Consider the following 14665-nt stretch of genomic DNA (forward strand, 5'->3'; position numbering starts at 1 on the left):
GCAGGTAAATTTTCAATGGAATGTCATTCTTTTGTGAAAAAGAATTAGTTTCTCGGAAAAGCATGGTGTTTCAATACCTACCCACAAGGGCAGATAACTCAGTAATATTCAAATACAGAATGTCTATTACATGGGTGTTTCTTGAGAAATGTCCAATAACAACCTAGATTAAAGCTAGTTTTCTGAAAAAGAGTATTTAAGTATCACTCTTGATGCCAAAACCACAGTTAAAACTTCACAAACCATATAGCTAATAATCCGATATAACTAATGGGAATTCTAAATGGTCGCTATTACTGTTAACTCGACTCCTCCTGCCCTCTGACCCCTGCCCCTTCAGATTTTACCACTAAGATCCAATAATCAGATACCTCTGGAAAGATCTAGGTGATCACTAGTACTGTTGACAATCGCGCTGGTTGTTTCCATGGTGATGTCCCCTTGTTTGACCTCTATTTCCACTGGACCCAGAATGGAGACTCTGCTATAGTTTCTAGAGGACGATCTGCTGGTGCCTGTTGCTCCTGTACAATCAAGGCATTTAGTGGTTATAATACAATCTTCATTAAACTTACTGTAAAAAAGGATATTTTCATGAGTGCTTAATGTCGCGATTAGCATCAATAAAACTTTTGTATTGTTGTTTTTATTGTCATGATAGATACACTTACAGACTTTTAACAACAAAGTTCATACATGTAGAAAATATTACAAAGGATAAGACATGATGATAAGACATGTCGATAAGACATGATGATAAGAAATGATGATAAGACATGTTGATATGACATGATAATAAGACATGTTAATAAGAAAAAGATGATAAGAAATGATGATAAGACATGTTGATATGACATGATTATAAGACATGATGATAAGACATGATAATAAGACATGTGATAAGACATGATGATAAGACATGTTGATATAAAATGAAATGATAAGACATGTTGATAAGACATGATGATAAAGACATGATGATAAGACATGATGATAAGACATGTTGATATAACATGATGATATGACATGTTGATATAACATGTTGATAAGACATGATGATAAGACATGATGATAAGACATGATGATAAGACATGTTGATATGACATGTTAAGACATGATGATAAGACATGATGATAAGACATGTTGATATAACATGATGAAAAGACATGATGATAAGACATGATGATAAGATATGATGATATGACATGATGATATGACATGATGATAAGACATGTTGATAAGACATGATGATAAGACATGATGATAAGACATGATGATAAGACATGATGATGATAAACATGATGATATGAATGTTGATTAACATGTGATAAGACATGATGATAAGACATGATGATAAGACATGATGATAAGACATGTTGATATGACATGATAAGACATGATGATAAGACATGATGATAAGACATGTTGATATAACATGATGAAAAGACATGATGATAAGACATGATGATAAGATATGATGATATGACATGATGATATGACATGATGATAAGACATGTTAATAAGAAAAGATGATAAGACATGATGTAAGACATGATGATAAGACATGATGATAAGACATGTTGATAAGACATGATGATAAGACATGATGATAAGACATGATGATAAGACATGATGATAAGACATGATGATATGACATGATGATAAGACATGTTGATAAGACATGATGATAAGACATGTTAATAAGAAAAGATGATAAGACATGTTGATAAGACATGTTGATAAGACATGATGATAAGACATGTTGATATAACATGATGATAAGACATGATGATAAGACATGTTGATAAGACATGTCGATAAGACATGATGATAAGACATGTTGATAAGACATGTTGATAAGACATGTTGATATGACATGATAATAAGACATGATGATAAGACATGTTGATAAGACATGTCGATAAGACATGATGATAAGACATGTTGATATAACATGTTGATAAGACATGATGATAAGACATGATGATAAGACATGATGATAAGACATGTTGATATGACATGATAAGACATGATGATAAGACATGATGATAAGACATGATGATAAGACATGTTGATAAGACATGATGATATGACATGATGATAAGACATGATGATAAGACATGTTGATATGACATGATAAGACATGTTGATAAGACATGATGATAAGACATGTTGATATGACATGATGATAAGACATGATGATAAGACGTGATGATAAGACATGTTGATATGACATGATGATAAGACATGTTAATAAGAAAAGATGATAAGACATGTTGATAAGACATGTTGATAAGACATGATGATAAGACATGTTAATAAGAAAAGATGATAAGACATGTTGATATGACATGATGAAAAGACATGATGATAAGACATGATGATAAGATATGATGATATGACATGTTGATATAACATGATGATAGAAATGATGATAAGAAATGATGATAAGACATGATGATAAGACATGATGATAAGATACATGTTGATAAGATATGATGATATGACATGTTGATAAGAAAAGATGATAAGACATGATGATAAGACATGATGATATGACATGTTGATATGACATGATAAGACATGTTAATAAGACATGTTAATAAGAAAAGATGATAAGACATGATGATAAGACATGATGATAAGACATGTTGATAAGACATATTGATATGACATGATGATAAGAAATGATGATAAGACATGTTGATAAGACATGTTGATATGACATGTCGATAAGACATGATGATAAGACATGTTGATATAACATGATGATAAGACATGATGATAAGACATGATGATAAGACATGATGATAAGACATGATGATAAGACATGTTGATAAGACATGTTGATATGACATGTTGATAAGACATGATGATAAGACATGTTGATAAGACATGTTGATAAGACATGATGATAAGACATGTTGATAAGACATGTTGATAAGACATGATGATAAGACATGATGATAAGACATGATGATAAGACATGTTGATATGACATGATAAGACATGATGATAAGACATGATGATAAGACATGTTGATATAACATGATGATAAGACATGATGATAAGACATGATGATAAGACATGTTGATATGACATGATGATAAGACATGATGATAAGACATGTTGATAAGACATGATGATAAGACATGTTGATAAGACATGATGATAAGACATGTTGATATGACATGATGATAAGACATGATGATAAGACATGATGATAAGACATGTTGATATGACATGATAAGACATGTTAATAAGAAAAGATGATAAGACATGTTGATATAACATGTTGATAAGACATGATGATAAGACATGATGATAAGACATGTTGATATGACATGATAATAAGACATGATGATAAGACATGTTGATATGACATGATAAGACATGTTAATAAGAAAAGATTGATAAGACATGTTGATATGACATGATGATAAGACATGTTGATAACAAGATGATAAGACATGTTGATAAGACATGTTGATAAGACATGTTGATAAGACAATGATAAGACATGTTGATGATAAGACATGTAAGACATGATGATAAGACATGTTGATAATGATAAAATGATGATAAGACATGTAAAAAAGATGATAAGACATGTTGATAATGACATGATAAGACATGTTGATAAGACATGTAAGACATGTTGATAAGACATGTAAGACATGTTGATAAGACATGTTGATATGACATGATGATAAGACGTACAAGATGATAAGACATGTTGATAAGACATGTAAGACATGTTGATAAGACATGTAAGACATGTTGATAAGACAATATACTAAAGGTATACCTACCTACAGACCATTTGACGTCTGCATTAACTGTTGACTCAAAATCCTGGAAACAAAAAGTATTACAGACATCTTTTAGGAACCTTGACTGGGATGAAAATTACTACATTATAACCATGAATTTGTGGAAAGTGTGTTGATTATAAACATGTGTGTTGATTATAAACATGTTATACTGTATCTAAGGATATGTGTAATACAGTGAATTAAGCTTAAAGCAAAGTGATTTCTTTGGTTCCCAGAGGTTTGTTGTTACTGTGTTTAAATGCATATAACTTTTTCATTTCAAAATATATGTAAATATATCTTAAAGGTACTACACATGTACAACTACAGACAGTTTTCTGAAAGTTCTGCCAACACTTTTACCAGGTTATCTCAAAATCTTTGGCATCAAATTTAGCAATATTTTCAGACAACTAAGTACATGTACTAGATTTCTAAATATGGAAATTTTAATTAGTTTTAAAAGGCCCTCAAGCCATAATCACAGGAAAATCGTAATACATCACATGAATGTATTAATGTCATTCTCTATATAGTGTTTGTCTTTTCCATACCCAGCTGAGTTACTTTTCCTTAACAACCCTATGATGACCACAATGCCTCACCTGTACAGCCTGTTTGTCCTGTGGGTATACAACAAACATCACATTTCTAAGGCAGGAATCAGGCTTGTCCCTCTCAAACGCTCTCACACATGCCAGCATTACATTGGCTACAGTGATCGCTGGGTAACCAAGGCGACCAGTCCCAAGGGCAGGGAAAGCTATAGACGTCATTCTCATCTTGTCAGCCGAATATAGACAGGAAGTTACAAATTTTTCCAAAATCTGAAAAAGAGAGCGTATTAAATGTAAAAAAAAACCAAGAGGCCCATGGGCCTTAACGGTCATATGACTTCTGGCACAATACAACATAGTCATTTAAAGATTTTAGCCATTTTGACCCCTGTGATCTTGAATGAAGATCAAGGTCATTTTTTTAAAAACCAATATGGTAGCCCTTCAACCAAGCATGTCACAGGCCCAATCTCAGGTCTCTAGGCCTCTTAGTTATTCACAAAAAAATTGTTTCAAGATTTTAGCCTATTTGACCCCTGTGACCTTGGATGAAGGTCAAGGTCATTGATTTGAACTAACTTGGTAGCTCTTCATCCCAGCATGACACAGGCCCGATATCAGGTCTCTAGGCCTTTTAGCTATTCACAAGAAGTCATATAAAGATTTTAGCCTATTTGTCCCGTGACCTTAAATGAAGGTCAGGTTGAATTACCTCAGTTAGCACAGCCCTATATACCTTACTCACTTACTAATATTCAAATCACTCAACAAGATGTATCTGACCAAATTAGTAATCTTAATGTAAATAAACCCCCTGGACCAGACGGTATAGTTCCTAAAATAGTAAAACATTTGTGTAACTCACTTATTCTCCCTCTCAGTCTTCTATTTAATAAAACTCTGGATTCAGGAATAATTCCAATTAGTTGGAAACAATCAAATGTAAATGCTATATATAAAGGGAATGGGTCATCTAATGATGTTCAAAATTATAGACCTATCTCGATAAGCTCTTGTTTCAGTAAAATAATGGAAAAAATAGTATTTAAATATCTCTACAACTATCTAATGGACAACTCTATATTATCTAAGCATCAGTCTGGCTTCATACCAGGTGATTCCACTGTTAATCAACTATTGTTTATTTATAATGAAATTGTTAGCAATATGGACCAGGGTAAGGAACTTCGATTTATTTTTTGTGATATAAGTAAAGCTTTTGACAGAGTATGGCATAAAGGTCTTTTACATAAACTCCAGATGTATGGAATAAATGGAAATTTACTTCTATGGTTCGACAATTACCTATCTGATAGATTACAAAGAGTGACCACAGAAGGCTACTATTCACAGTTCAAGGTTGTAAATGCTGGGGTACCCCAGGGATCAGTACTCGGGCCTCTTCTTTTCCTCCTCTACATCAACGATATCACTGATAATCTTTCAACTAATATCAAACTTTTTGCAGATGACACCTCCTTGTACGTAATTATAGATGAAAACCCAGCACAAGCAGCTCAAGCACTAACAACTGACCTCTCTAACATTAGTGAATGGGCAAAAACATGGGACATCAAATTTAACCCTAACAAAACTAAATCAGTACTATTTTCCAGAAAACATAACAAAAACAGCCCCCAATAAACTTCCAAAACAATCAAATTACTGACACATCTGAACACAAACACTTAGGGCTTACACTAAAGGACGATGCATCATGGAAACAACATATCCTTAACATATATGAAAAAGCATACAGTAGATTAAACATTCTTCGTTACATTAAAAATAAAGTAAATCGTCAGTCATTAATTAAAATTTACACAGCATTTATTAGGCCAATCTTAGAATACGCAGATATAATATGGGATAATTGCACGCAACAATCAAAAGACCTTTTAGAATCTGTCCAATTAGAAGCAGCCAGAATTATTACAGGACTTAGGTCTGGAACATCCCACAATAAACTTTATACAGAACTTGGATGGGAAACACTATCAGTAAGAAGACACAAACACAAACTAACTATGATGTACAAAATAATGTATGGCCTATCACCACAATACTTACAAGATATCCTAAATCCTTTTATTAACAATCAAAACAATAATGGCTATGCTCTCAGACAAACAAGAATATTTAATCCACCAATATGCAGAACTAATAATTATTTTGATAGTTTCATCCCACTAATGTGTCGCACTATAAACACTTCTGATAACAATCTCTTTAACTCTCATTCTCTCTCAGCCTTTAAACACCAACTTAATAAAGATGTCCCAGTTGTAATTGAATCGACCAAAATTTTTAAAACAGAAGGTGATAGAAGAGCTAATATTATTCTTTGTCAACTTAGAAATTTGTGTAGTAATCTTAATTCCCACCTATATACTGACCATCTATCTGATGATACATCTTGTGCTTGTTCTTTTGAAAATGAAACTATATCCCACTATTTCCTCGAATGTCCTTTATATGACCAACATAGACTTTCCCTGTTCACCTCCATTAGTAGTTATGCAAATCATAAACCATATTGATATCAATATTCTTCTTCAAGGCTGTCCTGACTGTGATAAAACTATAAACAGACAGTTACTTCACGATGTTCACCTATATATAGGTAAATCTAGACGTTTTTAATCTCTATATGATTTAAATTAGCCATGACATAAGTTTTTGACATAAGTTTTTGAAATAAGCTTTTGAAATTTTAAGATTCTCTTTAAAAAAAAAAAAAAAAAAAAAAAAAAAAACAACAACATTTGAATAACGTTGTATAAATTCTACTCTAATTATCCTCTGATAAAGATATACTTGGAGTATTTTGTTGAGCATGGTTGTTTTAATACGGTTACTTTGTTTTATTCTATATACAGCATACACTTATCTTATTAAAAGAATATACATGTATATTTTCAATTATTTTCAGGAAATTTAACAGTATTGAGAGCAATGACAAGTGTATATATATACACATGGACTGTTGGTCATTGTCTGTCAATATCTGAGTAACATTTGGTCTAATTAGTAATATAACATGTTCTTGTATTAAAATAATAGCTGTATTTGTATTATGTGTGTTGTGTGAATGGAGTATGCAAAAGAGTTATCTCCCTTTATCTGTTGTAAAATTTCATTTCAAAACTTAAATATAAAATCTATAATTGATGTAAGTTTAAACTATTACTTTTGCCACCATTGGAGAGAATTTATATAGGCTTTGCCTGTTATTTAATCCATTTGACCTGTAACATCTTTGTCAATAAAATTTGTTGAAATGAAATGAAGGTCAAGGTCAATCACTTGAACAAACTTGGTAGCCTTTCATCCCAGCATGCTACAGGCCCAATATCAGTACCCTGGGAGTCGTTTACAGATTTTAGGCTATTTGACCCCTGTGACCTTGAATGAAGGTCAAGGTCATTGATTAGAATAAACTCGGTAGCCCTTTATCCCAGCATGTTGTAGGCCAAATTTGAGAACCCTGAGCCTTTCGGTTCTTGAAAAGAAGCTGTTTAACGGATTTTAGCCTATTTGACCCCTGTGACCTTGAATGAAAGTCAAGGTCATTAAATTGAACAAACTTGGTTGCCCTTCATCCCAGCATGCTACATGCCAAATATCAGTACCCTGGGCCTTCTGGTTCTTGAAAAGAAGTCGTTTACAGATTTTAGCCTATTTGACCCCTGTGACCTTAAATGGAGGTCAATGTCATTCATTTCAACAAAATTGGTAGCCCTACGTCCCAGCATGTTGCAGTTCAATATCAGTACCCTGAGCCTTCTTGTTCTTGAGAAGAAGTCGTTGAAAGATTTTAGGCTATTTGACCCCTGTGACCTTGATGAAGTCAAGGTCATTCACTTGAACAAACTTGGAGTTCCAGCATGCTACATGTTCAATATTAGTACCCTGGGCCTACTGGTAATTGAGAAGAAGTTGTGTAAAGATTTAGCATTTTTGACCCCTGTGACCTTGAATGAAGGTCAAGGTCATTGATTAGAATTCGGTAGCCCTTTATCCCAGCATGTTGCAGGCCAAATATGAGAACCCTGAGCCTTGGTTCTTGAAAAGAAGCTGTTTAACGTTTTAGCCTATTTGACCCCTGTGACCTTGAATGAAAGTCAAGGTCATTAAATTGAACAAACTTGGTTGCATGCTACATGCCAAATATCATACCCTGGCCTTCTGTTATTGAAAAGAAGTCGTTTACAGATTTTAGCCTATTTGACCCGTGACCTTAAATGAGGTCAATGTCATTCATTTCAACAAATTGGTAGCCTACGTCCAGCATGTTGCAGTTCAATATCAGTACCCTGAGCCTTCTTGTTCTTGAGAAGAAGTCGTTGAAAGATTTTAGGCTATTTGACCCCTGTGACCTTGAATGAAGGTCAAGGTCATTCACTTGAACAAACTTGGTAGCCCTTCATTCCAGCATGCTACATGTTCAATATTAGTACCCTGGGCCTACTGGTAATTGAGAAGAAGTCGTTTAAAGATTTTAGCATTTTTGACCCCTGTGACCTTGAATGAAGATCAAGGTCATTGATTTAAACAAACTTGATAGCTCTTCATCCCAGCATGTTGCAGGCCCAATATCGGGTGTCTAGGCCTCTTAGTTATTCACAAGAAGTTGTTTAAAGGATTTTAGCCTATTTGACCCTTGTGACCTTAATTGAAGGTCAAGGTCATTCATTTGAACAAACTTGGTAGCCCTTCATCCCAGCATGCTACAGGCCCAATATCAGTACCCTGGGCCTTCTGGTTCTTGAGAAGAAGTTGTTTGAAGATTTTAGCCTTTTTGACCCCTGTGACCTTGAATGAAGGTCAAGGTCATTCATTTGAACAAACTTGGTTGCCCTTCATCACAGCATGATACAGGCCAAATATCAGTACCCGGGGCCTTTCAGTTATTGAGAAGAAGTCGTTTGAATGAAAAGTTTACGCACGGGGCACGGCGCACGACGACGGACGGTGAATGATGACAATAGGTCATCCTGACCCTTCGGGTCAGATGACCTAAAAACCCACATTAACCTTGCTTTTCTAAAAAGCACTTCAACCAGTCGAGCATATGAAGACAAGAAAGCTGGAAGTTTCAACTTGATCCCAAACTCTGAAGGCATAGAAAATAATATGTTACACAAACTCACACTTACCCTTATCCATCCCTTCTTCCTCCCTGTACATTTACCCTTATTCATCCATTCTCCTGCCATGCACATTAACTTCTATTTATCCCTACTCCCTCCCTGCACATTTACCCTTATTCATCCCTTCTCCCTACCTGTACATTTACCCTTATTCACCTCCCTCCCTGCACATTTACCCTTATTCATCCCTTCTTCCTCCCTGCACATTTACCCTTGATCATCCCTTCTCCCTCCATGCACATTTACCCTTATTCACCTCCATCCCTCCATGCACATTTACCCTTATTCACCTCCCTCCCTGTACATTTACCCTTATTCACCTCCCTTCCTGTACATTTACCGATATTCACCTCCCTCCCTGTACATTTACCCTTATTCACCTCCCTCCCTGTACATTTACACTCATTCATCCCTTCTTCCTCCCTGCACATTTACACTCATTTATCCTTTCCTTCCCTGTACATTTACCCTTATTCAGCTCCCTCCCTCCATGCACATTTACCCTTATTCAGCTCCCTCCCTGTACATTTACCCTTATTCACCTCCCTTCCTGTACATTTACCGATATTCACCTCCCTCCCTGTACATTTACCCTTATCCACCTTCCTCCCTGTAATTTACATTTATTCACCTCCCTCCCTGTACATTTACACTCATTCATCCCTTCTTCCTCCCTGCACATTTACACTCATTTATCCTTTCCTTCCCTGTACATTTACCCTTATTCAGCTCCGTCCCTGTACATTTAGCCTTATTCACCTCCCTCCCTGTACATTTAGCCTTATTCACCTCCCTCCCTGTACATTTACCCTCATTCATCCCTTTCCCTCCCTGTACATTAACCCTTGTTCAGCTCCCTGCCTGTACATTTACTCTTATTCAGCTCTGTTCCTGTACATTTACTCATTTGCAGCTCCGTTCTTGTACATTTACCTCTATTCACCTCCCTCCCTGCACATTTACTTTTATTCACCTCCCTGCCTGTACATTTGCCCTCATTCATCCCTTTCCCAACCTGTACATTCACCCTTATTCATCCCTTCTCTCTCCCTGTACATTTACCCTTATACACCTCTCTCCCCCTATGTACATTTACCCTTATACACCTCCCTCCCCCTCCCTGTACATTTACCCATATTCACCTCCCTCTCCCTACCTGCACATTTACCCTTATTCACCCCTTCCCCTCCCTATACACTTACCTTTGTACATCTACCCTGATCAATGCCCCAGCTATCAAATGTTCCATGGTAAACCTTCCGACACTGAAGATTTCCACCAGTTGTAACAGCGACTTCACCGGGTACTATACCACCCGAATATCTCTGTGAACATTCTGTCTGAAGAATCTGGCCCCCATGCCTTAATAGGGAACTTGACAACAGACCAACATTCAACTGCAGATCCCTTCCAGTAGAGTTTACCAATACATCTGCCTGAAAAAAGCATATTTCCAAGCATTGCTTGTTTTTTTTATTCAATAACTGATGTATTTTAGCTACACAATTGATATCAACCTCATAGATTACATTTTAATGACTGTAAACCACTCACAAAATTTAATGGATTTAGCCTACAATACTGTAGCCAGGAGATGTATCTAGTTATCTTTAGTTCAATTTTAATACTGAACAGGAGGGAACAGGTATTAAGTGATACAATTTTATAGTAGATTAAATAAAATGGTGTCCACAAACCTTGGTTTTTGCTAACTCTCCTCGAATCACTCTAACAGATATATTTTCCTGAGAGAAGTTTCTCGCCTCATCATCACTAGAATTTTCTGATCCCTCTTCAGATGTATCTTCATCAGAGGATTCATCCACTACAAAATTGAAAAGAGATTTGATTAATACAAGCTTGTAACCCAGAGGTGGAGGGCCTTTGGTAAAATCTAGGGACACCTTAACCACTCAGCCATCACAGCTCAATTGGAGAACTTGTGGTAACATTTCAGGACATCTTAACTACTCAGCTATCACAGCTCAGAGGTGGAGAACTTGTGGTAACATTTCAGGACATCTTAACCACTCAGCCATCACAGCTCAGAGGTGGAGAACTTGTGGTAACATTTCAGGACATCTTAACCACTCAGCCATCACAGCTCAGAGGTGGAGAACTTGTGGTAACATTTCAGGACATCTTAACCACTCAGCCATCACAGCTCAGAGGTGAAGAACTTGTGGTAACATTTCAGGACATCTTAACTACTCAGCCATCACAGCCCAGAGGTGGAGGGCTTAACCACTCGACCATCACAGCCCAGAGGTAGAGGGCTTAACCACTCGGCCATCACAGCTCAGAGGTGGAGAACTTGTGGTAACATTTCAGGACATCTTAACTACTCAGCCACATCACAGCTCAGAGGTGGAGGGCTTAACCACTCGGCCATCACAGCCCAAAAGTGGAGGGGCTTAACTTAACCACTCGGCCATCACAGCTCAGAGGTGAGGCTTGTGGTAACTTGGGACACTAACTACTCAGCCATCAGGACAATGTGGAGGCTTATCAGGACTCTACACTCAGCTCAGCCAGGTGGAGGGCTTAACCACACTCAGTGGGGCCTACTCAGCCATCAGCTAGAGTGGAGGCTTACATGGCTTACTACTCAGCCATCATGCCAGAGGTGGGGCTTAACTACTCAGCCATCATGCCAGTGGAAGGCTTGTGTACATACTGGGGACATCTTAACTACTCAGCCATCATGGCCCAAATGTGGAAGGCTTGTGGTAACATCTGGGGACATCTTAACTACTCAGCCATCATGGCCCAAATGTGGAAGGCTTGTGGTAACATCTGGGGACATCTTAACTACTCAGCCATCATGGCCCAAATGTGGAAGGCTTGTGGTAACATCTGGGGACATCTTAACTACTCAGCCATCATGGCCCAAATGTGGAAGGCTTGTGGTAACATCTGGGGACATCTTAACTACTCAGCCATCATGGCCCAAATGTGGAAGGCTTGTGGTAACATCTGGGGACATCTTAACTACTCAGCCATCATGGCCCAAATGTGGAAGGCTTGTGGTAACATCTGGGGACATCTTAACAACTCGGGCATCATGGCCCCTACGGTTATTAGCTCAGTGGTTATAACTTTTAATTGACACCATTCAAACTCATCAAAACAAAGATATATATTCCTATTATGTAAAAAAAGTTCTGATATGGTAAATAGTACTTACAAACAGATTATAAAATAGTTATAACCTCGGATTTACCATAAAAGTTGGTGAAGATTCAAAACAGTTGAATAATTATTTGCTTCATTTAGATTTTCTATTCCTAGAAACAAAATCAATCATGATTATACGAATTACAACCAAGGACAAGCTATGTCATTTAAATTATTAACTTGAACACTAAAATTGAGGAAGAACAAAAAAGCCGCAAAGCATGGTGTTATCCCCCACACTTCAGTTTTCACCACTACATAACATAAAATTTTCTTTGTATAGAAACTTTTGTCGTTTTCATGGTTGCTATGAATTGAACCATGAATATAAAAACAAAATTTATTTACGATAATAAAGTCATTATCGCTCCATCAGCTCACCACAAATATTTTCATCCACACAATGGGAATAATACCACAAGATACACGATTACGTTTGTGCAGGACTATTGTTTCTATTGGTGATGGAATGAAAAATTGATATCCCGCAATAACATCATTTCAGCGGGAAGATTACAAAGAGTTATGCTCCATCACCACTGGAGATACTAGTCCCCCACAAACGGTATCACGTGGTACTTGAATTAGTCCCATTATATCAAAGCTCCAAACCATAAAAGAATGTACCCACAAATATTTTATGCAATACAGTATATTTCCATGGTAACAGAAAAATATCAATAATGAAATATTTTGAGTACAACTAGAGTACTAACCAGATATATACAGAAAGTTTTGTGGAGTTCAGTAAAAAGGTTTTGCAGTTGTTGCCCGTAAAATTATTTTGGATGGAGGCATGAACACACAGACATAGGAGGAATAATGTCTACATAATGTATGCTTTTACATTGACTGAGATTTACTGACCTGAAGAACTAGAATCCGTATCAGTATAGATCTTGACTCTCTGAGGACTGTATACAGCAACAAGTTGCTTGATGAAAAGTGCCACAGTGCGGTGACTAGTGTCACAGAGGTACACAGTTCTGATCCGGGTCGAAGGATACTTGTTGAAGAAATGCTGAACCATCTTTATGATGTTTTCTACAGATTGAGAGAGTGGGTATCCAAAGATTCCAGCACTTAAAGCGGGAATAGCAATAGAGGGATAACCTGTAGCCAGTTTCAAGCTCTTAAACACAGCATTTTGTAATTTTGGCTCCTCGTTGTGAGTTCCATCCTGCCAGATTGGGCCAACGGCATGCACAAGCATTCTACAGGGGAGAGTTCCAGGAGTGCTCGTGATTGCCTCTCCTTCCGGTACTTGACCGTTTCTTGTGATATAGTCGTAACACTCTCGCTGTATATCTGGTCCACCTAAAACATGCAATAAAACCTGCCTTAGTGTCAACCTCTGTAAAGAGACCACCTGATATACAGTAAAATCTGCCTTAGTGACAACCTCTGTATAGGGACCACCTTATGTACAGTAAAACCTGCCTTAGTGACAACCTCTATATAGAGACCACCTGATATACAGTAAAACCTGCCTTAGTGACAACCTCTATATAGGGACCACCTGATGTACAGTAAAATCTGCCTTAGTGACAACCTCTGTATAGAGACCACCTGATATACAGTAAAACCTGTCTTACAGTGACAACCTCTGTATAGAGACCACCTGATATACAGTAAAACCTGCCTTAGTGACAACCTCTGTATAGAGACCACCTGATGTACAGTAAAACCTGCCTTAGTGACAACCTCTGTATAGAGACCACCTGATATACAGTAAAACCTGCCTTAGTGACAACCTCTGTATAGAGACCACCTGATGTACAGTAAAATCTGCCTTAGTGACAACCTCTATATAGGGACCACCTGATGTACAGTAAAACCTGCCTTAGTGACAACCTCTGTATAGAGACCACCTGATATACAGTAAAACCTGTCTTACAGTGACAACCTCTGTTTAGAGACCACCTGATGTACAGCAAAACCTGCCTTAGTGACAACCTCTATA

General features: G+C 36.8%; 1 protein-coding gene across 4 annotated transcripts in view; it reads right to left on the reverse strand.

The window, feature by feature from the left end:
* The window catches only part of LOC138334939 (protein mono-ADP-ribosyltransferase PARP14-like), a 68260-nt gene that overhangs the window by 24277 nt on the left and 29318 nt on the right, over nucleotides 1-14665 (reverse strand). For all 4 annotated transcript variants that reach the window (XM_069283809.1, XM_069283808.1, XM_069283810.1 and 1 more), the window contains exons 12-17: nucleotides 13570-14019; nucleotides 11223-11350; nucleotides 10728-10961; nucleotides 4421-4642; nucleotides 3813-3855; nucleotides 372-524 (exon numbers count right to left, since the gene is read on the reverse strand). In XM_069283809.1, coding sequence (XP_069139910.1) covers nucleotides 372-524; nucleotides 3813-3855; nucleotides 4421-4642; nucleotides 10728-10961; nucleotides 11223-11350; nucleotides 13570-14019 — 1230 coding nt within the window. The remainder of the gene's footprint in view (nucleotides 1-371; nucleotides 525-3812; nucleotides 3856-4420; nucleotides 4643-10727; nucleotides 10962-11222; nucleotides 11351-13569; nucleotides 14020-14665) is intronic.

This window comes from Argopecten irradians, chromosome 11 (genome assembly GCF_041381155.1).
Source record: "Argopecten irradians isolate NY chromosome 11, Ai_NY, whole genome shotgun sequence".
Lineage (NCBI taxonomy): Eukaryota > Metazoa > Mollusca > Bivalvia > Pectinida > Pectinidae > Argopecten > Argopecten irradians.